We start from the raw sequence: 21,780 nt of genomic DNA on the forward strand, positions 1-21,780 counted from the left end.
TTTATGTTTATTAAGGTAGGTTATTATAAATTATATAATGTAAGGAACGGTATCTCATCAAGTCCAAAATCAAGTCAATGTATTGTTATTTTTGGTTTTTGTGAACATGTGTCTTTATATGTTTGTATGTACGGTTATATTATTTTTAAGGGGTTTGATTTAGGGAAGGTTATTATATATAATTAATAGTTAAGTTCTAATTATTGGAAGCTAGCATTTGTTAGGAAATATGAAGCTCACGGTGCCATTAATTCTGATGGAGTAAATTTTGAGCTATGAGGACATAGCTTAGGATGTAGAGTGGGAATATGTAGCGTTTCTCGTTTTCTGTCTATCTATCATTTCATATTTCCTTGGTTATTATTTTTATTTGGTTCTTCTTGTTATTCTTCTTCTTATTAATTATATTAATCTCTAATATTAACCTTACTAATAAGGGAATGCCAGGAACGTTACGTTGTGCATGTTATAAAGTATGGTATGAGACCAGTCTAATTTATATTATGGTGGAAAATTATTCGGGGGTTGTCGGTAGGTTACGGGCTTCGTTATTATCTGACCAATCGGGTTTAAGGGTTACGAAAGTCTGTACAGATCTGGCCGAGGCATTATCCTTTACTTGGTTTTTGGGTTTCAAACAAGTAAGTCTTGTTTTGTTCTGTAGGATGTTTTCTGATTGAATTTGTGCTTGCTTCCAAATCATTAGAACGTATTTAAATATTATTATGGGTGGGGAAGAGATTAATTAATTAAATGGTTGTATTTGGCTAAAGGAAATTCCTTTCCCACTGATGACGCTAGCACATTTTGAGTGGGTTGGGAGTTTATCCATCTAGGGCAGCATGTCAAGGAATCTGCTTTCCGAATTAGCAAAACGGAGCTAACGAAAAGGGTGCCGTTAGACTATAATAGGAAGTAGGATTTGGGGTTTGACTTGTTGAAGAAATTGCTTTCCGAATTAGCAAAACGGAGCTAACGATAGCAAAACGGAGCTAACGAAAAGGGTGCCGTTAGACTATAATAGGGAGTTGTTTTTCCATGTTTTGGAAAAGAGCTAGCAGATATCTCATTCTCATTTAGTATTGGTGAACGTTGTTGTGATGGGGAGGTGTTAATTAAAAGGGAACTTAGATTTATTTGTAAATAACTATTAAAATTTAAATGTCAACTATCTTAATATTGCGAAATGTTGAGAACTGTTTTCTGTGGTGACCCCCTTGAATAAATATATAATCTGTTCTATTGTTATGTAGTCTGTCTGATACTAGTATTTAGACATGGTATGTCAAGGCCGTCTATTTAGTGTTAATTACATTGAAGTCTACAACTGAAAGGGGTAGCTGGACCCGGGTAAAATTTCAAGTGGCATGATTTCGTTTCAGACTTGAGTGCGAAATTCATTACAATATTGTGTAGTCCTGAAAATTGGTATACAGATTCTTTAGATTTGTTAGATTCAAATATACATGTATTTTAATGTGGCAGGCTTGTATTTGTTGCATATTGAGGTTATGGCAGGTTTAGGTTTTAATAAAGTTAATTTAATATAGTTTGATAAAGTCTAGGTTTTAATGTATTTATTGAAATTGATTTTAGGCAAGTCTAACTTAAATAAAGCACAGACCGTGCTTGAGCAATGTTCACTAGCACATGAACTCTTTCTTTTGTCTGAGCATGAGCTTTTCCTTTTTCTTTCTGCCTCAAGTCAGTTGCTATGTTCAGTTGACTTGCTGACTTCAGATGTACTGGTTGTGTTTTAACTTTTAACTTTATTTTGTTCTGAAGATATCGAAACCTGCGTTTCATCTGGTTAATGTTGGACCCACATCTCATATATTTGGGTCTTTAATTATTATTTCGGACACGACCCGAACCTGGAATAAATATGAGTTTTGAACCCTGAACCCATTAATTTTTGCGTTTCTTTCAACTCTAAAAACCCATGCTGCTACATTAATTTGTGGTTTCTTTCAACTCTAAAAACCCATGCTGCTACGTTAATTTGTGGTTTCTTTCAACTCTAAAAACCCATGCTGCTACATTAATTTGTGGTTTCTTTCAACTCTAAAAACCCATGCTGCTACATTAATTTGTGGTTTCTTTCAACTCTAAAAACCCATGCTGCTACATTAATTTTTGCGTTTCTTTCAAGTCTAAAAACCCATGCTGCTACATTAATTTGTGGTTTCTTTCAACTCTAAAAACCCATGCTGCTACATTAATTTGTGGTTTCTTTCAACTCTAAAAACCCATGCTGCTACATTAATTTGTGGTTTCTTTCAACTCTAAAAACCCATGCTGCTACATTAATTTGTGGTTTCTTTCAACTCTAAAACCCATGCTGCTACATTAATTTTTGCGTTTCTTTCAAGTCTAAAAACCCATGCTGCTACATTAATTTGTGGTTTCTTTCAACTCTAAAAACCCATGCTGCTACATTAATTTGTGGTTTCTTTCAACTCTAAAAACCCATGCTGCTACATTAATTTGTGGTTTCTTTCAACTCTAGAAACCCATGCTGCTACATTAATTTGTGGTTTCTTTCAACTCTAAAAACCCATGCTGCTACATTAATTTGTGGTTTCTTTCAACTCTAAAAACCCATGCTGCTACATTAATTTTTGCGTTTCTTTCAAGTCTAAAAACCCATGCTGCTACATTAATTTGTGGTTTCTTTCAAGTCTAAAAACCCATGCTGCTACATTAATTTGTGGTTTCTTTCAACTCTAAAAACCCATGCTGCTACATTAATTTGTGGTTTCTTTCAACTCTAAAAACCCATGCTGCTACATTAATTTGTGGTTTCTTTCAACTCTAAAAACCCATGCTGCTACATTAATTTTTGCGTTTCTTTCAAGTCTAAAAACCCATGCTGCTACATTAATTTGTGGTTTCTTTCAACTCTAAAAACCCATGCTGCTACATTAATTTGTGGTTTCTTTCAACTCTAAAAACCCATGCTGCTACATTAATTTGTGGTTTCTTTCAACTCTAGAAACCCATGCTGCTACATTAATTTGTGGTTTCTTTCAACTCTAAAAACCCATGCTGCTACATTAATTTGTGGTTTCTTCTTAAAGGGACAGACCCTAGTTTTTAACAACTACATGTAAGGCATATTTTTCACTATTAGAGCCGTTTATAATCACTAAAATCAGACATTACTTATATTTTATAGTTTAGATTATCCATTTCCATACAACCGAAGTGTTTCCAGTCACCCTGGTGTTTCCAATACCACAAGATGCATTTTTCATATTTATAAAAACGCACATGGGTCTGAGAAGTAACGGTGATGGAGTCACGTATTAGTCTATTTTTAAGGCTATTTCAATGTCACAGACTTGTTTCACTCTGCTGTATCCACATTTGTTACAGGTTTGTAAATTAACCAAACTTAGTGTCCATTTTTACAGGTTGAAATTAGGGTCTAGATGAAAAATATGCCTTAGCGTTTAAAAACTAGGGTGTGTCCCTTTAATGAAAATTAAAGGTCAACAATGAATATTTCAAAGTCCGTTTTTATCCTAGAGATTTGATTAATACCAGTAAAATTGAAAATTTAACTGAAAATTAGTTCCTTTTCTCTTGAAGTTTTGATTCCCCACACCCAGTGCTCTACAAAGCAAGTTCAAATTTACTCTTCCCTGGCCAGTAAAGTATAATATTTTAGTCGCCAGCCACTTATATTTAGTAGCCAGCTAATACATACTTGTAATTAAATCTATTCATCTGCCATTTTACGGCACATTACTAATGCCGTAATTGTTATTAGGACTGCATTCGAATGAACTCGTGAAGAGGTAATTCCTAGTTGTTAAATAGTAATTACAAGTTATTGTTTGTGTCCAGTTCCACTAAAACAGTGAAGGACTATTAACTATCATTATCAAAGTCCGTACCCAATAATTGTATTAAATGAACTTAAGTTAATTGCTAGTTTAATGGCACTGCTAAAGTATGCATTTAAATTGCAGTACTCATTAAAAGTTAAATAAAAGTATTGTGATAATATCTGCCAGGCTTCAACATGTTACTAGTAGTTACCAATCGGCTACCTTACTTTTGGTTTAAATAATATTTATTTTCGTCACATACTGCCTTGTAAATCCATAAATACTGTTTTGTAAATAGTTGTCTTTAAAGCTGTCTAAAGTAGAGTCATGAAAATAGAAACATGTTTTCATCCTCCACTGGTGAACATGACTTCCGACGTGATTAAAACAACATTCACGACTGGAGACGTCGTTATCATGGAGGGACCCGTTATCACAATAAGTACGAGACGATTGGAGAGCGCAGCATAACACATATATAAGTTGACATTTAAAATAATTAATGTTCGAGTTTCAAACAGACAAGACATACAGTGGCTCAACAATGTCATTTTAATACATAAAATTAAATAAAACCTGGCTCTAAATGGGACAGGACCAACTTGGTCCAAAACTGAACTGGGGCCGAATTATTTCCAAACGCTTGATATTCAAGTTAAGGGAGATATCATCATAACGAAGTATTACCTCACACTTAACGTCACCGTGTTTACTCTTGAATACTGGAAAATCGTTATTCATAGTCCGATTAACATGTCTCAAACTTTTATTTTTCAAACAAATTACCGATAGAAAACACATTTTATGAAAGTTAAATTGCTACTGGTCCACAGTGTTTTCCGATGTCCAGTTTTGTTTACAGATTAAAGTAAAATTATTGGACAGTCGCCAACTGGTGAATGTGATTTTATTTTTAGACGCCAAGGAATGTTTTTAGTCGCCATGGCAAGTATTTTACTCACTTTGTAGAGCACTGACACCGGAAACTTGGTAGACTATGATTCTCTAGGCTATAGTCTTTAAAAACCAATAGAAAGAACTAAATGTTTACATTAATAAACAATAACTAATTACAAAGCATATCTATCCAGACTATATAAATTTTTATAATTTTTTTCAGAATCCCATCTGAATGTTGGATGACATATATCAAGATGACACTGAACAGGACATAACTGAGGAAAATGGATGTGAGATAATCAAATATAAAATTTGGGTTTTGTCTTGTGGCAGGGCTGGCCATATCCTAAAATTTTCAATTGCCCACTGGGCAAGTAACTAAAATTTCACTTGCCACAAAAAAAATAACTTTTCCCAAAATGTATGCAGTTTAAATCAAAATTAAACTGTATGTTTCAAACAATTTCACATCATACAAAGCACTTGTAAGCCCTGTATTACTAAATATGTTTATTTCCTATGCTATCGACATGAAGCAAATTAAATTGGAAATGAGTTAATGATTTTTTTTAAACTTAAATACTGTACTTAAGAATGATCATCGCAAATATGCTACTTTGGGTTAATGATTTCACAGTGAATAAAATTATTATTTTATTTTATTTTTATTAATATTTTTTTTTTTTTTTTTTTTTGGGGGGGGGGGGGGGGATTCTGGGTTTTTTTTGTTACAGTTCTTTTTTTTTGACAGGGGAAGGCTCATCATGGAAGAGTTTAAATATTTAAAAAAGTATACACCTCTATTTTTTTCAGGACGAATTTTGCTTGTAAATGCAGGACATTGCATTTCTGGACATTTAATTTCCACAATTTTCAGGGGAGTATATACCCTCGGTTTTCCTTAGAAATCCCAGCATTTGGTGAGTCCAACACAAAGACTCAGTCAGAGACTGTTTTGATCCCATTACAAATTTTCCTGCACGCGCGCCTACTCACTGTTCTTTAATATTTAATTGCATGTATATGTGTAACCAGGGGTAGTTTTGAAATTAATGATAACTACCGCATATGAATAATATATTAATACCTATTGTTAACATTTATATGTCCTACATTTATTTCAGTTACACTTTTAATAGTATCACGACAGGTTGCATATTTCTTTTATCAGTTGTCTATCAGTTGGTTAGCTGTGTTGTGTTTTATGCAGTTGGGTGTGGGATCAGTGCACGTGAAGTTAGTGACGGTTACGCTTGACTGAAAACTGACACATGACAGGTAGCAATGCATGCTGGTAAAAATTCTATCTTTTTCCCCGCCAAAAATAACCACACTTTGGGCACTTCCATCTTTTTCTTGAGACGTCGAGATGTAAATGTAGAGCTCCTACATCAAGAGAAAACCAAACTTTATATCTTAACAGACTGCAAAGTCATTAATTGTTTATATATATATATATATATATATATGTAATCTATTCATTTATATATATATATATATATATATATATATATATATATATATATATATATATATATATACGAGTGTTGTGTTTGGTGCGAGCTGAACAAGATTCGCTTGAATAAAAATGGCTGAACCTACGCCTAGGTGTTGTTGTTGTTAACATTGCTTCAACCGAGTGAGGGTTACATATATGTAATACATCAATTTTATTGGGAAACAAATGCGAAAACTTGCAGATGGACAACCTAATTTTGTAATCAGGGCCATAGCTAGGATTTTTTGTTTGGGGGAGCAACTGAGTAGTTAATAGTCTAAAACTCCTTAAACGATTAAGAAGAGAATTTTCTTTAAGTTTCTATAATTTTTTCCGGATTTATTTTTGATTCCCTCCTCCAGCCCACCTCCCGCTAGCTATGACCCTGGTAATACAAAACGCTATTACATTAGTAAAAACCAACCGTGCAGTGAGAATTCCCTGACCTCGTTTTACGTCAAACGTGTGTTGCGTCAGCTAACATAGATAAAGCGAAAACTAACTTTACAAAGAGTCTACTTTTCCATTTTAGTAGTCTAACATTCTGGATCATAAAGTTCTTAAACAGCTTTTTCTCGATTCTTCAATGTTTTCAGCAATTTACTTCACGAACATCGACATAAGATATATACAATGATTTACGAATAAATGCCTAATTTCTTAAATGCCTTCAAAATGGAGAGGCGCTTATTCAAAGATGTTGGCCTACTTCCAGTCAAATATGGTACTCGATATAATAATCAGGGGTCTCACACACACACACGCACGCACGCACGCACGCACGCACGCACGCATGCACGCATGCATGCTTGCTGTGGACTATGGAATTACAAAAATTGCAAGTGTATAAAAGGGATAACCAGGCACTCTGCTCAATTGCTCAAATCACCTTCAATTTTGGATGAGCAGTCTAGTTTTTTGTTTTGCCTTAATTCTGACCAGACATGGTTATTCTCAACTTTACTAAATTTTTCAAAATTTCTGCTCACCTCAAACTGACACCCCCATCCCCACCCCCCAATTTCTGCCACGGAATTGGTGACTGACTATGTCAGAGGCTAAGTCCGAGGTGGGCGTGCCTGAACCTTCTTTGTATATGAGCATGTAAAAAGAGTTCCCAATCCCAATCTGAAGTGAAATGAATTTAATGGAGATACTGCAGTGGAAAAGCCACTAAGTTAATCTCTGAAAAAACATGGACCTCAAAAAGCAGTTTCTTTACATTTATTAATACCATTTACCAGATTGCTATGAAGCTCTCACTGTTGCTTGTGTGGAATCAGTAGATTAAGAAAAGACTTTAAATAGGTACAGTGCAATAAAAACAATCCTATGGTTATGTCAGTAAACTAATGGGTTAACACGGCTGGCCTACTGGCCACAAGTCGAGATACACCTCTTGTGATAAAACAGGTAGTCTTTCTTTTTCTAAACAAACAATAGGTATTTTGTAGAACAGGTTAATGTAAATGATATTGAACTGGCAATGATTGGGCGTATAAAAATGAATATGTGTATTATATTTTAAGCAAACATAAAACTAAAAAATATCTTTCATGTTGCTGTTTAAAATGTCAGTTATTTTAACTGCCCCCATTTCCCTTGGGCTTTTAAACCGGCCTTAGTGGCACAGTGGTTAAGCCATCAGAATACAGGCTGGTAGGTACAGGGTTCACAGCCTGGTACCAGCTCCAACCCAGAGCGAGTTCTTAAGGGCTCAGTGGGTAGGTGTAAGACCACTACACCCTCTTCTCTTTCACTAACCAATTAACAAACAACCCACTGTCCTGGACAGACGGCCCAGATAGCCGAGGTGTGTACCCAGGACAGTGTGCTTGAACCTTAATTGGATATAAGCATGAACAAATAAGTTGAAATGAAACAGAGATGAGTTAGTAGTATGAGCCAATAATAGTGTACCTGAAAGTTACAAATGCGAAAGGCTTCCTCTGTATGGCCTTTATTTTGTGCGGGTTCAACTGCAGCGTCTTCGTTAGCCTCTTCTTCAACTCCTGAAACAAGCAAACGATACAAGGAATGAATGAATGAATGAATGTTCAACTGCAGCGTCTTCGTTAGCCTCTTCTTCAACTCCTGAAACATGCAAACGATACAAGGAATGAATGAATGAATGAATGTTCAACTGCAGCGTCTTCGTTAGCCTCTTCTTCAACTCCTGAAACATGCAAACGATACAAGGAATGAATGAATGAATGAATGTTCAACTGCAGCGTCTTCGTTAGCCTCTTCTTCAACTCCTGAAACATGCAAACGATACAAGGAATGAATGAATGAATGAATGAATGTTCAACTGCAGCGTCTTCGTTAGCCTCTTCTTCAACTCCTGAAACATGCAAACGATACAAGGAATGAATGAATGAATGAATGTTCAACTGCAGCATCTTCGTTAGCCTCTTCTTCAACTCCTGAAACATGCAAACGATACAAGGAATGAATGAATGAATGAATGAATGTTCAACTGCAGCGTCTTCGTTAGCCTCTTCTTCAACTCCTGAAACATGCAAACGATACAAGGAATGAATGAATGAATGAATGTTCAACTGCAGCATCTTCGTTAGCCTCTTCTTCAACTCCTGAAACATGCAAACGATACAAGGAATGAATGAATGAATGAATGTTTGAATGTTTAACAACACCCCAGCACAAAAATAAACATCGGCTACTGGGAAAGGAAGGAAATGTTTTATTTAAGATTGCACTCAACACATTTTATTTATGGTTATATGGACCACACAGATACTGAGAGAGGGAAACCCGCTGTCGCCACTTCATGAGCTACTCTTTTCGATTAGCAGCATTATATGCATTATCCCACAGCCTTTGATATACCAGTCGTGGTGCACTGACTGGAGCGAGAAATAGCCCAATGGGCCCACCGACGGGGATCGATCCCAGACCGACCGTGCATCAAGCAATTGCTTTATCCCACCCCTCAGCTACTGGGTGTCACAAATGGTAAGTGTATGAAAAAATTATTTATATAATTATGTAAAACCAGTGTAAGGAGCTGTGGGTAAAAGTAGAATACAATATATAAATCAAGGTAATTATATATGCTAAAACTCTGTATACAAATCAAAGTGTTTTAAAAACTTTAAAATTCATTCTGGGTGGAATTGAAAAGATTCCAAAACATTTCTGTTGCCAAATATATCATTTCTCGTCGGCTTCAGATGATCACACTCCACCAAAATTTGGCACACAGTCATTCGCTGATGTTCACAATGAGGAGAAGGGTCCTTCTTTTAAAATAAATGAATGAGTCAAATAAGTATGGCCAATATGGGCACGGCACAAGACTACTTCATCCTTTCTGCACTGCTTGTAGGATGACTGCCACTCTCCCAGGACTGATTTGACAGAATGAAGCGACTGCAACATCCCAATCATCTTGCCAAGTCGAAAAGATATATTGGTTAATATATTTAAAATCATTGTAAGCAGGATACATACACCTTGCAAACAAAAAAATTCCAGACCTTTTCCAGACTTTTTCCCAAGACTAAAAAATATTTTTCAAGACTCACATTACTAAATAATCAGTATATACATCTCTCCATATTTTCAGAAAATTTAACAAAATGGACAATCTTTTTTGTCATATGCATTGCGCAAGCACGTACTTCAAATCTTCGGTAAATGTTGGCAATTGTTAGTCTTGATTTCCTAAATGTACGTTAGTGCCGAGATCGGAAAATGTCATCAGATTCTGCAGGTTTCAAGCAACCAAAATTTTCTACATGAGTCCTAAAGACCAACTCGCAAAAAAGGTATTTTTCCATACTTTTTCCAGGTCTGGAAAATGGATTTTCAAAATTTCATACTTTTCAAGGTTTTCCAGACTCCGTACGAACCCTGTGTAAGGGACACCAACACAGAAATGGGGGCAAATTCAAAGAAGACTTGGCAGCAACATCTGCCATTTCACTGCCCTTATTACCAATATGGCTGGGTACCCAGCAAAATATAACATCTTTACTGTCATCAGGTATTACTTTCTGAAGGTATCATGTCATCAGGTATCATCTTGTCAAAGTATCACGTCATCAGGTATCACCTTGCGAAGGTATTGAGTCATCAGGTACCATCTTGTGAATGTATCATGTCATCAGGTATCACAAGTGTCATCAGGTATCATCTTGTGAATGTATCATGTCATCAGGTATCATCTTGTGAAGGTATTGAGTCATCAGGTATCATTTTGTGAAGGTATCATGTCATCAGGTATCATCTTGTGAAGGTACTGAGTCATCAGGTATCATCTTGTGAAGGTATTGAGTCATCAGGTATCATCTTGTGAATGTATCATGTCATCAGGTATCATCTTGTGAAGGTATCGAGTCATAAGGTATCATGTCATCAGGTATCATCTTGTGACGGTATCGTGTCATCAGGTATCAACTTGTGAAGGTATCGAGTCATCAGGTATCATCTTGTGAAGGTATCATGTCATCAGGTATCATCTTGTGATGGTATCATGTCATCAGGTATCATCTTGTGATGGTATCATGTCATCAGGTATCATCTTGTGATGGTATCATGTCATCAGGTATCATCTTGTGACGGTATCATATATCATCAGGTATCATCTTGTGAAGGTATTGAGTCATCAGGTATCATCTTGTGAAGGTATTACATCATCAGGTATCATCTTGTGACGGTATCATGTCATCAAGTATCATCTTGTGAAGGTATTGAGTCATCAGGTATCATCTTGTGAAGGTATTACATCATCAGGTATCATCTTGTGATGGTATCATATGTCATCAAGTATCATCTTGTGAAGGTATTGAGTCATCAGGTATCATCTTGTGAAGGTATTACATCATCAGGTATCATCTTGTGATGGTATTATATGTCATCAAGTATCATCTTGTGAAGGTATTGAGTCATCAGGTATCATCTTGTGAATGTATCATGTCATCAGGTATCATCTTGTGACGGTATTGAGTCATCAGGTATCATCTTGTGAAGGTATCATGTCATCATTTAGTTTTTTCCATTTACCATAGTTTGACACACAAATAGCCGATGTATTTTTCATGCTGGGGCATCGTTAAACATTCATTCATTCATTCATTCATTTGTATCATGTCATCAGGTATCATCTTGTGAAGGTATTGAGTCATCAGGTATCATCTTGTGAAGGTATTACATCATCAGGTATCATCTTGTGATGGTATCATATGTCATCAAGTATCATCTTGTGATGGTATCATGTCATCAGGTATCATCTTGTGAAGGTATTGAGTCGTCAGGTATCATCTTGTGAATGTATCATGTCATCAGGTATCATCTTGTGAAGGTATTGAGTCATCAGGTATCATCTTGTGAAGGTATTACATCATCAGGTATCATCTTGTGACGGTATCATATGTCATCAGGTATCATCTTGTGATGGTATCATATGACATCAGGTATTATCTTGTGATGGTGTCATGTCATCAGGTATATTTATTTATTTACAAGTTTGTTACACCCTCCTTTTCCCACCACCAACAGTTCATAAGTTAAAACATGAAATAGGATTGCAGTATCTCAGAACTTTGCAAGAATGCACAGGAAATTAATCATATTCTTTAAATTGCCACAAATATGAAATATAAAGGGTTTTTTAACAGTAATTATGTTTATGTACATGTGTGTACATGTGATTTAGTGAGCGAGTGTGTGTCAAAGTCCATTTTGTTTTGTTTCTTCTTTTTTTTTATAATAATTATTATTAGTTTATTTATTTTCTCTTTTTTCTTTTATCATTATTACTATATTCTTTAAATTTACTTCTTTATTATTTTATTATTTATTTATTGATACTTATTATCTTGATTCCCGTATTTAATCCCTCTTCTATAACCTAGACTGACAGAAATCATAAAAGTTGTGTTATTATTTGTCTTCTTTGTTTACATGAATTGTATAGTTTCCATATATATATATGAAAGTTTACTTAAAATCTAATAATTATGTCACGTACTGGTGCTGTCTACGACTCATGCTTTGTCATCAGCATGAGTTGTCGGTCATGTAAATGAGTGACTGGAATAAATATTTTAAAACGTATCATGTCATCAGGTATCATCTTGTGACGGTATCACGTCATCAGGTATCATCTTGTGACGGTATCATCTTGTGACGGTATTGAGTCATCAGGTATCATCTTGTGACGGTATCACGTCATCAGGTATCTTGTGACGGTATCATCTTGTGACGGTATCATGTCATCAGGTATCATCTTGTGAAGGTATCACATCATCAGGTATAATCTTGTGATGGTATCACGTCATCAGGTATAATCTTGTGATGGTATCATGTCATCAGGTATCTTGTGACGGTATCATCTTGTGACGATATCATGTCATCAGGTATCATCTTGTGATGGTATCACGTCATCAGGTATCATCTTGTGAAGGTATCACGTCATCAGGTATAATCTTGTGATGGTATCATGTCATCAGGTATCATCTTGTGACGGTATCATGTCATCAGGTATCATCTTGTGACGGTAGCACGTCATCAGGTATCATCTTGTGACGGTATCACGTCATCAGGTATCATCTTGTGACGGTATCACGTCATCAGGTATCATCTTGTGAAGGTATCACATCATCAGGTACCATCTTGTGACGGTATCACGTCATCAGGTATCATCTTGAGATGGTATCACGTCATCAGGTATCATCTTGTGACGGTATCATGTCATAAGGATCATCTTGTGACGGTATCATGTCATAAGGATCATCTTGTGACGGTATCATGTCATCAGGTATCATCTTGTGATGGTATCATGTCATCAGGTATCATCTTATGACAGTATCGTATCATCAGGTATCATTACAGTCTTTGCCAGGAGAGGCGAGTGATCACTCCCGCTCCCCTCCACACTCGCCTTGAAAGATTTAGGAGAGCAGCAAATTGATCGCCTCTCACCAAAATATTTAATACAGTTTATTTGACACATCATGTGATTGCTCGCCTAACACAATTTCAGGAGAGTCAACTTCAGCTCGCCTTGATTTTGCTCCTGGCGAAGACTGCATTAGGTATCATTTTCTTACTCAAGCTTGTCTGGGTCATGCTCAGGGGTAGCCTGTGATGAATTAGTAGTAGAACACTTGTCTGGGTCATGCTCAGGGGTAGCCTGTGATGAATTAGTAGTAGAACACTTGTCTGGGTCATGCTCAGGGGTAGCCTGTGATGAATTAGTAGTAGAACACTTGTCTGGGTCACTTTCAGGGTAGCTCATCATGATATAGTAGTAAAACACTTGTCTGGGTCACTTTCAGGGGTAGCTCATCATGTTATAGTAGTAGAACACTTGTCTGGGTCACTTTCAGGGGCAGCTCATCATGTTATAGTAGTAGAACACTTGTCTGGGTCACTTTCAGGGGTAGCTCATCATGTTATAGTAGTAGAACACTTGTCTGGGTCACTTTCAGGGGCAGCTCATCATGTTACAGTAGTAGAACACTTGTCTGGGTCACTTTCAGGGGTAGCTCATCATGTTATAGTAGTAGAACACTTGTCTGGGGCAGTTCATGTTACAGTAGTAGAACACTTGTCTGGGTCACTTTCAGTGGTAGCTCATGATATAGTAGTAGAACACTTGTCTGGGTCACATATATATGAAGTATCAATAAAATAAATTTAAAAACATTTACCTGTTTTTAAAATATTCGCAATAAAAAGTCGCATTTTTCCCATCACTTTCCAAAAACACCTGTCGACTCCAAGAGCCAAGTCACGTGAACCGGCATAACATGAAAGCGTGATTCGCAGTCTTTCAGACATTTTACTAGGAAGGTGGAACACGTGTATTTTAAAACGCGAAAATTTTATTATATTGAATTGAATTGTATGGATGGAATATTCTTTTGGAGATAGTTTTCAAATGTAAAATATGGTAAACCATTGTTTAGTGTTTGGATGTATAAAAGCAGCAGTTTTTCCAAACTTTAAACAAACCGACAATCACAGGGTTTGCATGGAAGTGGTTCTTAAACAGAACCCGTGTGTAATGGAAAGGACCATCACGATGGGATAAGATCTGCAGTGACCACTTAATCCCTGAGGATTATGACAAATTATGTAAGTTGGTCGATAAATATGACACCTTTTTTTTTTTTTAAACATATCTGTTCCAAGCCTGTATCTCCATCGGCACATGTTCTATGATTGCGCAAGACATAGCAAACAAGAAACCATGACAAGCACGGGCTAAACTTGAGCTCAAAAGGGTGAAGGGGGAGAAGGCGGGGAGGGTACCAGAACAGGGACGGCAGTGTAAAATATAGTGGTACTACATTTTCACAGATGCAACAAACATAACCCACAAAGGTGCCTCTTTGATAAGTGTTAGGCCATGCACCGTGTCCCTGTAGTGACATAGGGAGGGGGCCTACGGGAACCCACCCCCATCAAACTTTTTTTTTTAAACTATTAAATTTTATAAAATCATATATACATAATGTAGGTCCCCCCCCCCCCCCCCCATCCCAATATAAAATCCTGTCTATGCCAGTGGAGGGTACCAAGCTTAGAACGATAAAAAAAAATATGGGGCTTGTATTTCAAACCTTTTGTGCGTGCGTGCGTGTATACATACACACACACAGAGTGGACTCTGTCCAAACCGGCATCTATCTAAACCAGCATTATGTTTAAACCGGCAGTTTTAAACAGGGTTCCTGCAGACTTCCAAGAATCAAATTTCAAAACTTTTCCATGACTTTTAAAAATATTTAATGACCTTTTTGCACATAAATCTGTAAAAATGTACAGATGTATCACACTGCCATGAGATAAAATTGAAATGTGGTAAAACTGAATGTTCAACCTGATAAAAAAAACAGGGTTTATACTCTTTAGAGAGGAAACAAAATCAAAGACTTTAAATGGTGAAAAATATAGTTTTCAGGGACATAATGCATCACAAGAAGTAATTAAAACAGAAAGTAAATATGTATATACAGTCACTGTTTATGGCAGGAGCAGACAAACAGGAGAAAGTAAATATGTATATACAGTCACTGTTAATGGCAGGAGCAGACAAACAGGAGAAAGTAAATATGTATATACAGTCACTGTTTATGGCAGGAGCAGACAAACAGGAGAAAGTCAATATGTATATACAGTCACTGTTTATGGCAGGAGCAGACAAACAGGATCAACAACAAGTACTGGTAATCCCATTACTGTTGGCAAGCTGATCACAGGGTAAGCCACTTGGAATATCCAGGATTGGCAGTTGTCTAGAGACACCATATGCTACATTTACGCAGTCCTAAGCATGAAAAACTGTGTGTACAAAACTCCTGGGCTGGTAGCAAACCACTTAGTAAATATACTTATACACAGTCGTCAACTTGTTAAAATATTCTGGGCAGCATAAATACAGTCCTCCACTTGCAGCAAATTAAGTATTTACAATCACTGTTTATGACAGGAGCAGACAAATAGGTAAAACACAAGTTGCCTATCACTTGGCTACACTAGCCCATATGCAATCTATGTAGGAAAGAAGCTCTTTCAGCTGACTTTCTTTAGCCTTTGCACCTTTCCTGGGTATAATGGAAACACTCAGGAGGCTTAAGTAATTTTTCTGCTCTGCCATGTCTGCATGTTTGTCAGCAGTTTTTAGCAGTTGATGGATGTCTGCCTCTAGCCTTGCCTTCTTTTTCATCAAGGTGGCCAGTTCTTCATCTTCTATAACATAATGAGCTACCCCTGAAAGTGACCCAGACAAGTGTTCTACTACTATAACATGAGCTACCCCTGAAAGCGACCCAGACAAGTGTTCTACTACTATAACATGATGATCTACCCCTGAAAGTGACCCAGACAAGTGTTCTACTACTATAACATGATGAGCTACCCTGAAAGAGACCCAGACAAGTGTTCTACTACTATAACATGATGAGCTACCTCATCCAGTGACCCAGACAAGTGTTCTACTACTGTAACATGATGAGCTACCCCTGAAAGTGACCCAGACAAGTGTTCTACTACTATAACATGATGAGCTACCCTGAAAGAGACCCAGACAAGTGTTCTACTACTATAACATGAGCTACCTCATCCAGTGACCCAGACAAGTGTTCTACTACTGTAACATGATGAGCTACCCCTGAAAGCGACCCAGACAAGTGTTCTACTACTGTAACGTGATGAGCTACCCCTGAAAGCGACCCAGACAAGTGTTCTACTACTGTAACATGATGAGCTACCCCTGAAAGCGACCCAGACAAGATGAGCTACCCCTGAAAGTGACCCAGACAAGTGTTCTACTACTATAACATGATGAGCTACCCAGAAAGTGACCCAGACAAGTGTTCTATTACTATAACATGATGAGCTACCTCTGAAAGCGACCCAGACAAGTGTTCTACTACTGTAACGTGATGAGCTACCCCTGAAAGCGACCCAGACAAGTGTTCTACTACTATAACATGATGAGCTACCCCTGAAAGCGACCCAGACAAGTGTTCTACTACTATAACGTGATGAGCTACCTCTGAAAGCGACCCAGACAAGTGTTCTACTACTGTAACATGATGAGCTACCCCTGAAAGCGACCCAGACAAGTGTTCTACTACTATAACATGATGAGCTACCTCATCCAGTGATCCAGACAAGTGTTCTACTACTATACCATGATGAGCTACCTCATCCAGTGATCCAGACATGATGGGGCAAGACGTAGCCCAGTGGTAAAGCACTCGTATGATGCGCAGTCGGTTTGGGATAGATCTCTATCTGTGGGCCCATTGGGTTATTTCTCGTTCCAGCCAGTGCACCATGACTGGTATATCAAAGGCCGTGGTATGTGTTATCCTGTCTGTGGGATGGTGCATATAAAAGATCCCTTGCTGCTAATCGAAAAGAGTAGCCCCTGAAGTGGCGACAGTGGGTTTCCTCTCTCAATATCTGTGTGGTCCTTAACCATATGTCCGACATCATATAACCATAAATAAAATGTGTTTAGTTTGTTGTTAAATAAAACCGTTCCTTCCTTCTATTACAAGATGAGCTAGCCAAACAAAAATACATGCTTGCGGCTCGGTTGTCGCAAGGTAGTTACTTGGTTGTTACAAGGTAGTACAAACAATGCAAGCTATTTGCAAGCTAAAATGTAGCTCGCTTAAGGTAGTCAGTAATTCTGCAAGCTTGCCGCATGCACATTTTCATTTGTGTAAGCATGTGCAAGCTTGCTGCATGCATATCTTCAACTGTGCAAGCTTCCCACAAGCATGTTTTCATTTCTGCAAGCTTCCTGCAAGCATGTCTACACTTGTGAAAGCTTGTGCAACGTTCCACACAAAAAAGGCTTAATTTGTATAGATGAAACTGAACAGAAAAAAAACTAAGTCCAAATAATGTTCATGTTTTTTGGGGGGTTTTTTGTTGTTTTTTTATACCGGCCTCGGTGGCGTCGTGGCAGGCCATCGGTCTACAGACTGGTAGGTACTGGGTTCGGATCCCACTCGAGGCATGGGATTTTTAATCCAGATACCGACTCCAAACCCTGAGTGAGTGCTCCGCAAGGCTCAATGGGTAGGTGTAAACCACTTGCACCGACCAGTGATCCATAACTGGTTCAACAAAGGCCATGGTTTGTGCTATCCTGCCTGTGGGAAGCGCAAATAAAAGATCCCTTGCTGCCAATCGGAAGAGTAGCCCATGTAATGGCGACAGCGGGTTTCCTCTCAAAATCTGTGTGGTCCTTAACCATATGTCTGACACCATATAACCGTAAATAAAATGTGTTGAGTGCATCGTTAAATAAAACATTTCTTTCTTCTTTTTTTTCTTTTTTTAATTGATAACTTCTCATATGACTGATCAAATTCAATGGGAACAGTGGCTAAACAACCAAACATACATGTAACAGATTTAGATAGTATTTACAATAATAATTAAAACAAAATATTAACCCTTATCAGGCTGCATTGTTTTAAGAATTTTTCAAGAATTTGACCTATCATACATTTTTAATGATATCTCTATTAATTTTTGGCATATTGAAATGAAAATATACACACGTATTCTATAATGGACTGGCTACTTTACTTTAATATTTTAAAATAAATTATTTTATTTATGTTACCATGGCAACAAGTACAAAGTTCAAAAGATTTGTTCTTTGATACTACTTAATAAAAAAAATATTTTAAGTTAACAAAGTTTTTGTAATATAAGACTATATCTTTATTTATTAACTATATTTATGATTTTAATGGATTTTTCCCCCCAGAAAACACCTTTATTTGATAAAAAATGGCATGAAATGATCAGTACTATCAGTTTTGTTTCATCATAATTTTCAGCATTAATTAGTTTTAAAAGTGTTACTATTGCTATATTTTTTGTTAATTATTCTTCAAATTACACACACCTTAAGAATATTAAATGTCCTTTAAATTAATATAATGTTTATAATTTTTAAAATCTGTTACCATGGTAACCACTGCAAATTGGGTAACTGCCAAAAATTGAAGCAGGTTTACTTTTACCAAAATCATTGAATAGTGTTATTATAATCCTCTGTCTGTTAAACAGACCCTTATACAACAAGAATGCATCTGATTAAAATTAAGGTCCTGAGGTCAAAGGTCATGTACATAGTTAATAATGAAAACAGTAGTTTCCATTGGATTACATACTAAATCATTTACGAAATTTCTTCAAACATCTTACTTATGAAGTTCAAACTAGGCAAACTAACTAATGCACATATTACTTTGTAGGTCATAGATTATCAGGTCAAAGTTCAAGGTCACACAAAAAAAAGAGGCAATTATAGGGCATTTCTAACAAAAAAGACGCAACTGTTGGGCATTTCTAACAAAAAAGACTCAACTGTTGGGCATTTCTCACAAAACTCCTTACAAAAATTGTTAAAGAAACTGACCTAAAACTTCTACTATGCATCACCAATCTATATTTTGCTTTTGGGGTCACCAGGTCAAATGTCAAGGTCACAATGAATAGAAAGAATCAATAGAGGTATTTCGCATTCCTATTGCGCATGCGCGCTAAGAGTAACGTCCCTTGACAAAACAGACTGAAACTAGTCTATTTACAAATTGGGGGGCGTGACAGACAGGTTGTTATGGGTGACTTGAGTAGCTTCGTAGGAGACTTTTAAATTTTGGCAACTAACATGTACATATTTCGAATTAGATGGTATAATGGCGTAGAAAACGGTCCGCTGAAATTTACAGCGGAATGGTTCAAATTAAAGGGACATTCCTGAGTTTGCTGCATTGTAAGATGTTTCCGACTAATAAAATATTTCTACGATTAAATTTACATATTAAATATATTTTCTTGTTTAGAATACCAGTGTCTGTATATTCAATGTGTTTCTGATCGTCTTAATATTTGTAAGAAGCCCAGACTGGATTTTGTCTTCAAATAACTTTGTACATAAGAAAAAACAATATTTTAGGAAATAAGATGAAATTTAACATAGTACAAATATTAGAACGATCAGAAACACGTTTAATATACAGCCACTGATATTTTATGCAGAAAAATATATTTGATATGTAATTACAATCGTTAAAAAGTCTCTGTTAGTCGATAACATCTTAAAAATTGCAGCAAACTCGGGAATGTCCCTTTAAAAAGCAGTGCAACAACTTGAACAAAGTCTCTGCGCCTTGTACCCGAGGGTTTTGATAACGCCAGATTAAAAGACTATCTCGTAAAAAGTATAAACAAAACATTTGACAGATTCCATAGGTTATGGCATCGACAGGTTATGGCATCGATCGATACTACTCAAAAGAATTTAAGGGTCAGACGATATTTTCGACATTATTTTCTGAATGTCAATTATATTAGCTAGACCATAATGTCACGCATGGTATTGTTCCATTTTGACGAAAGTGGGTCTAAGCAACCCATAAATGAATTAAAATCCACTGTCATTGACACTGTCGACTAGTTTTAATGGCGAAAACATGCTTACATTTGCACGTAAATTAGGGCGAAAGCGAAAGGTCTGCTAAGTGCCCATAACTTGCTTTTTCACAAAGCGCTTCATTTGCACGCTTTGCACGTGTATTCCATGTTCCCAATGCTGAATTTCCGTATAATTGGAGCTTGCGTTCGTGTACGGTGCACATTCCAAATTCGACAATGGTACGACTTCAACTGACTATCGAAGATCGAGGAAGGGCTATTGCTTGGCTTCAGGGTGGCAATACGCAAAGAAATGTTGCTCTGAGACTTGGTGTCAGTCAGAGTGTCGTTGGCCGACTGTGGCAACGGTACCAAGCAACGAATTCTGTTCGAAATCGTCCACGTTCGGGAAGACCCCGAAGCACTACAAATAGAGAGGACCGCTACATCACCAATATGGCTCTACGTCAACACACAACCACTGCACGCCGATTACGTGACAATCTGCGGACTGCGACTGGAACTCGAGTGTCTGATCAAACCATACGCAATCGTCTGAGAGCCAATAATCTACGCTGCCGTCGCCAGGCTGTTCGACCACCACTCCTACCACGTCACAGAACGGCCAGACGTCACTGGTGCACGCTTCATCTGCAGTGGCAACGTGTTCAGTGGGGTCGAGTGATGTTCACCGAGTCCAGGTTTAGTCTCCAGTTCAACGACGGTCGGGTTCGTGTCTACAGACGTCCTGGGGAGCGCTTTGCTGACGTTAACGTTAGACAACGTCACCGTTTCGGTGGTGGCAGCGTCATGGTGTGGGGCGGCATCTCTATCCACCACAGGACCCACCTCTATGTGGTGGATGGCAATCTGAATGGAATCCGCTATCTGAATGAGATTATCCGGCCGTTGGTTCTCCCAGGCCTTCAGCAGATTGGCGGTAGGGCAGTTCTGCAGGATGACAATGCCAGACCCCAACGCGCCAGGGTGGTAACGGACTTTCTCAGACAACAAGGTATCGCCAGGATGGATTGGCCAGCATATTCGCCTGACTTGGCCCCAATAGAGCACGCCTGGGACAAATTAGGCAGGAGAGTTCGGGATAACCATGCCCCTCCGGCCAACCTTCATGATCTGGGTCAACTTCTTATGGCAGAGTGGCAGGCCATTCCTTAAGAGTTCTTCAGACGTCTGATCAACAGCATGAGGCAACGATGTGTCGAGTGTATTCGCGCCAGGGGTGGATTCACACACTATTAAACGAATGTTCTAATGTGTAAAATCCATGTTTGACAACCTTCAACTTTGACAGCATGTCATGTGACTTTCTTGTATACAGTGACGTTTATTTGGGTTTTTTTGTAAATATGGAACAATAAAAAAAAAAATTGGTGTAGTTTACATCCCCAATCTAATACACTCTTAAACTTATTTGGTTAGAAATTTTTGACACTTAAATTCTTTTGAGTAGTATATATATTTGAGAGAGAGAGAGAGAGAGAGAGAGAGAGAGAGAGAGAGAGAGAGAGAGAGAGAGAGAGAGAGAGAGAGAGAGAGAGAGAGTATACACACACACACACACACATATATATATATATATATATATATATATATACACAG

The 21,780-nt window shown here is 37.4% G+C and overlaps 1 protein-coding gene across 1 annotated transcript in view; it reads right to left on the bottom strand.

The window, feature by feature from the left end:
* Window positions 1–5,983: 5,983 nt before the first annotated feature.
* Window positions 5,984–21,780, bottom strand: part of LOC121391841 (tRNA (uracil-5-)-methyltransferase homolog A-like) — a 64,971-nt gene continuing 49,174 nt past the window's right edge. The window contains exons 3-4 of the mRNA XM_041523323.1: window positions 8,155–8,246; window positions 5,984–6,122 (exon numbers count right to left, since the gene is read on the bottom strand). Of these exons, the coding sequence (XP_041379257.1) occupies window positions 5,984–6,122; window positions 8,155–8,246 (231 nt within the window). The remainder of the gene's footprint in view (window positions 6,123–8,154; window positions 8,247–21,780) is intronic.

This window comes from Gigantopelta aegis, chromosome 3 (genome assembly GCF_016097555.1).
Source record: "Gigantopelta aegis isolate Gae_Host chromosome 3, Gae_host_genome, whole genome shotgun sequence".
NCBI classification, from domain to species: Eukaryota; Metazoa; Mollusca; class Gastropoda; order Neomphalida; family Peltospiridae; genus Gigantopelta; species Gigantopelta aegis.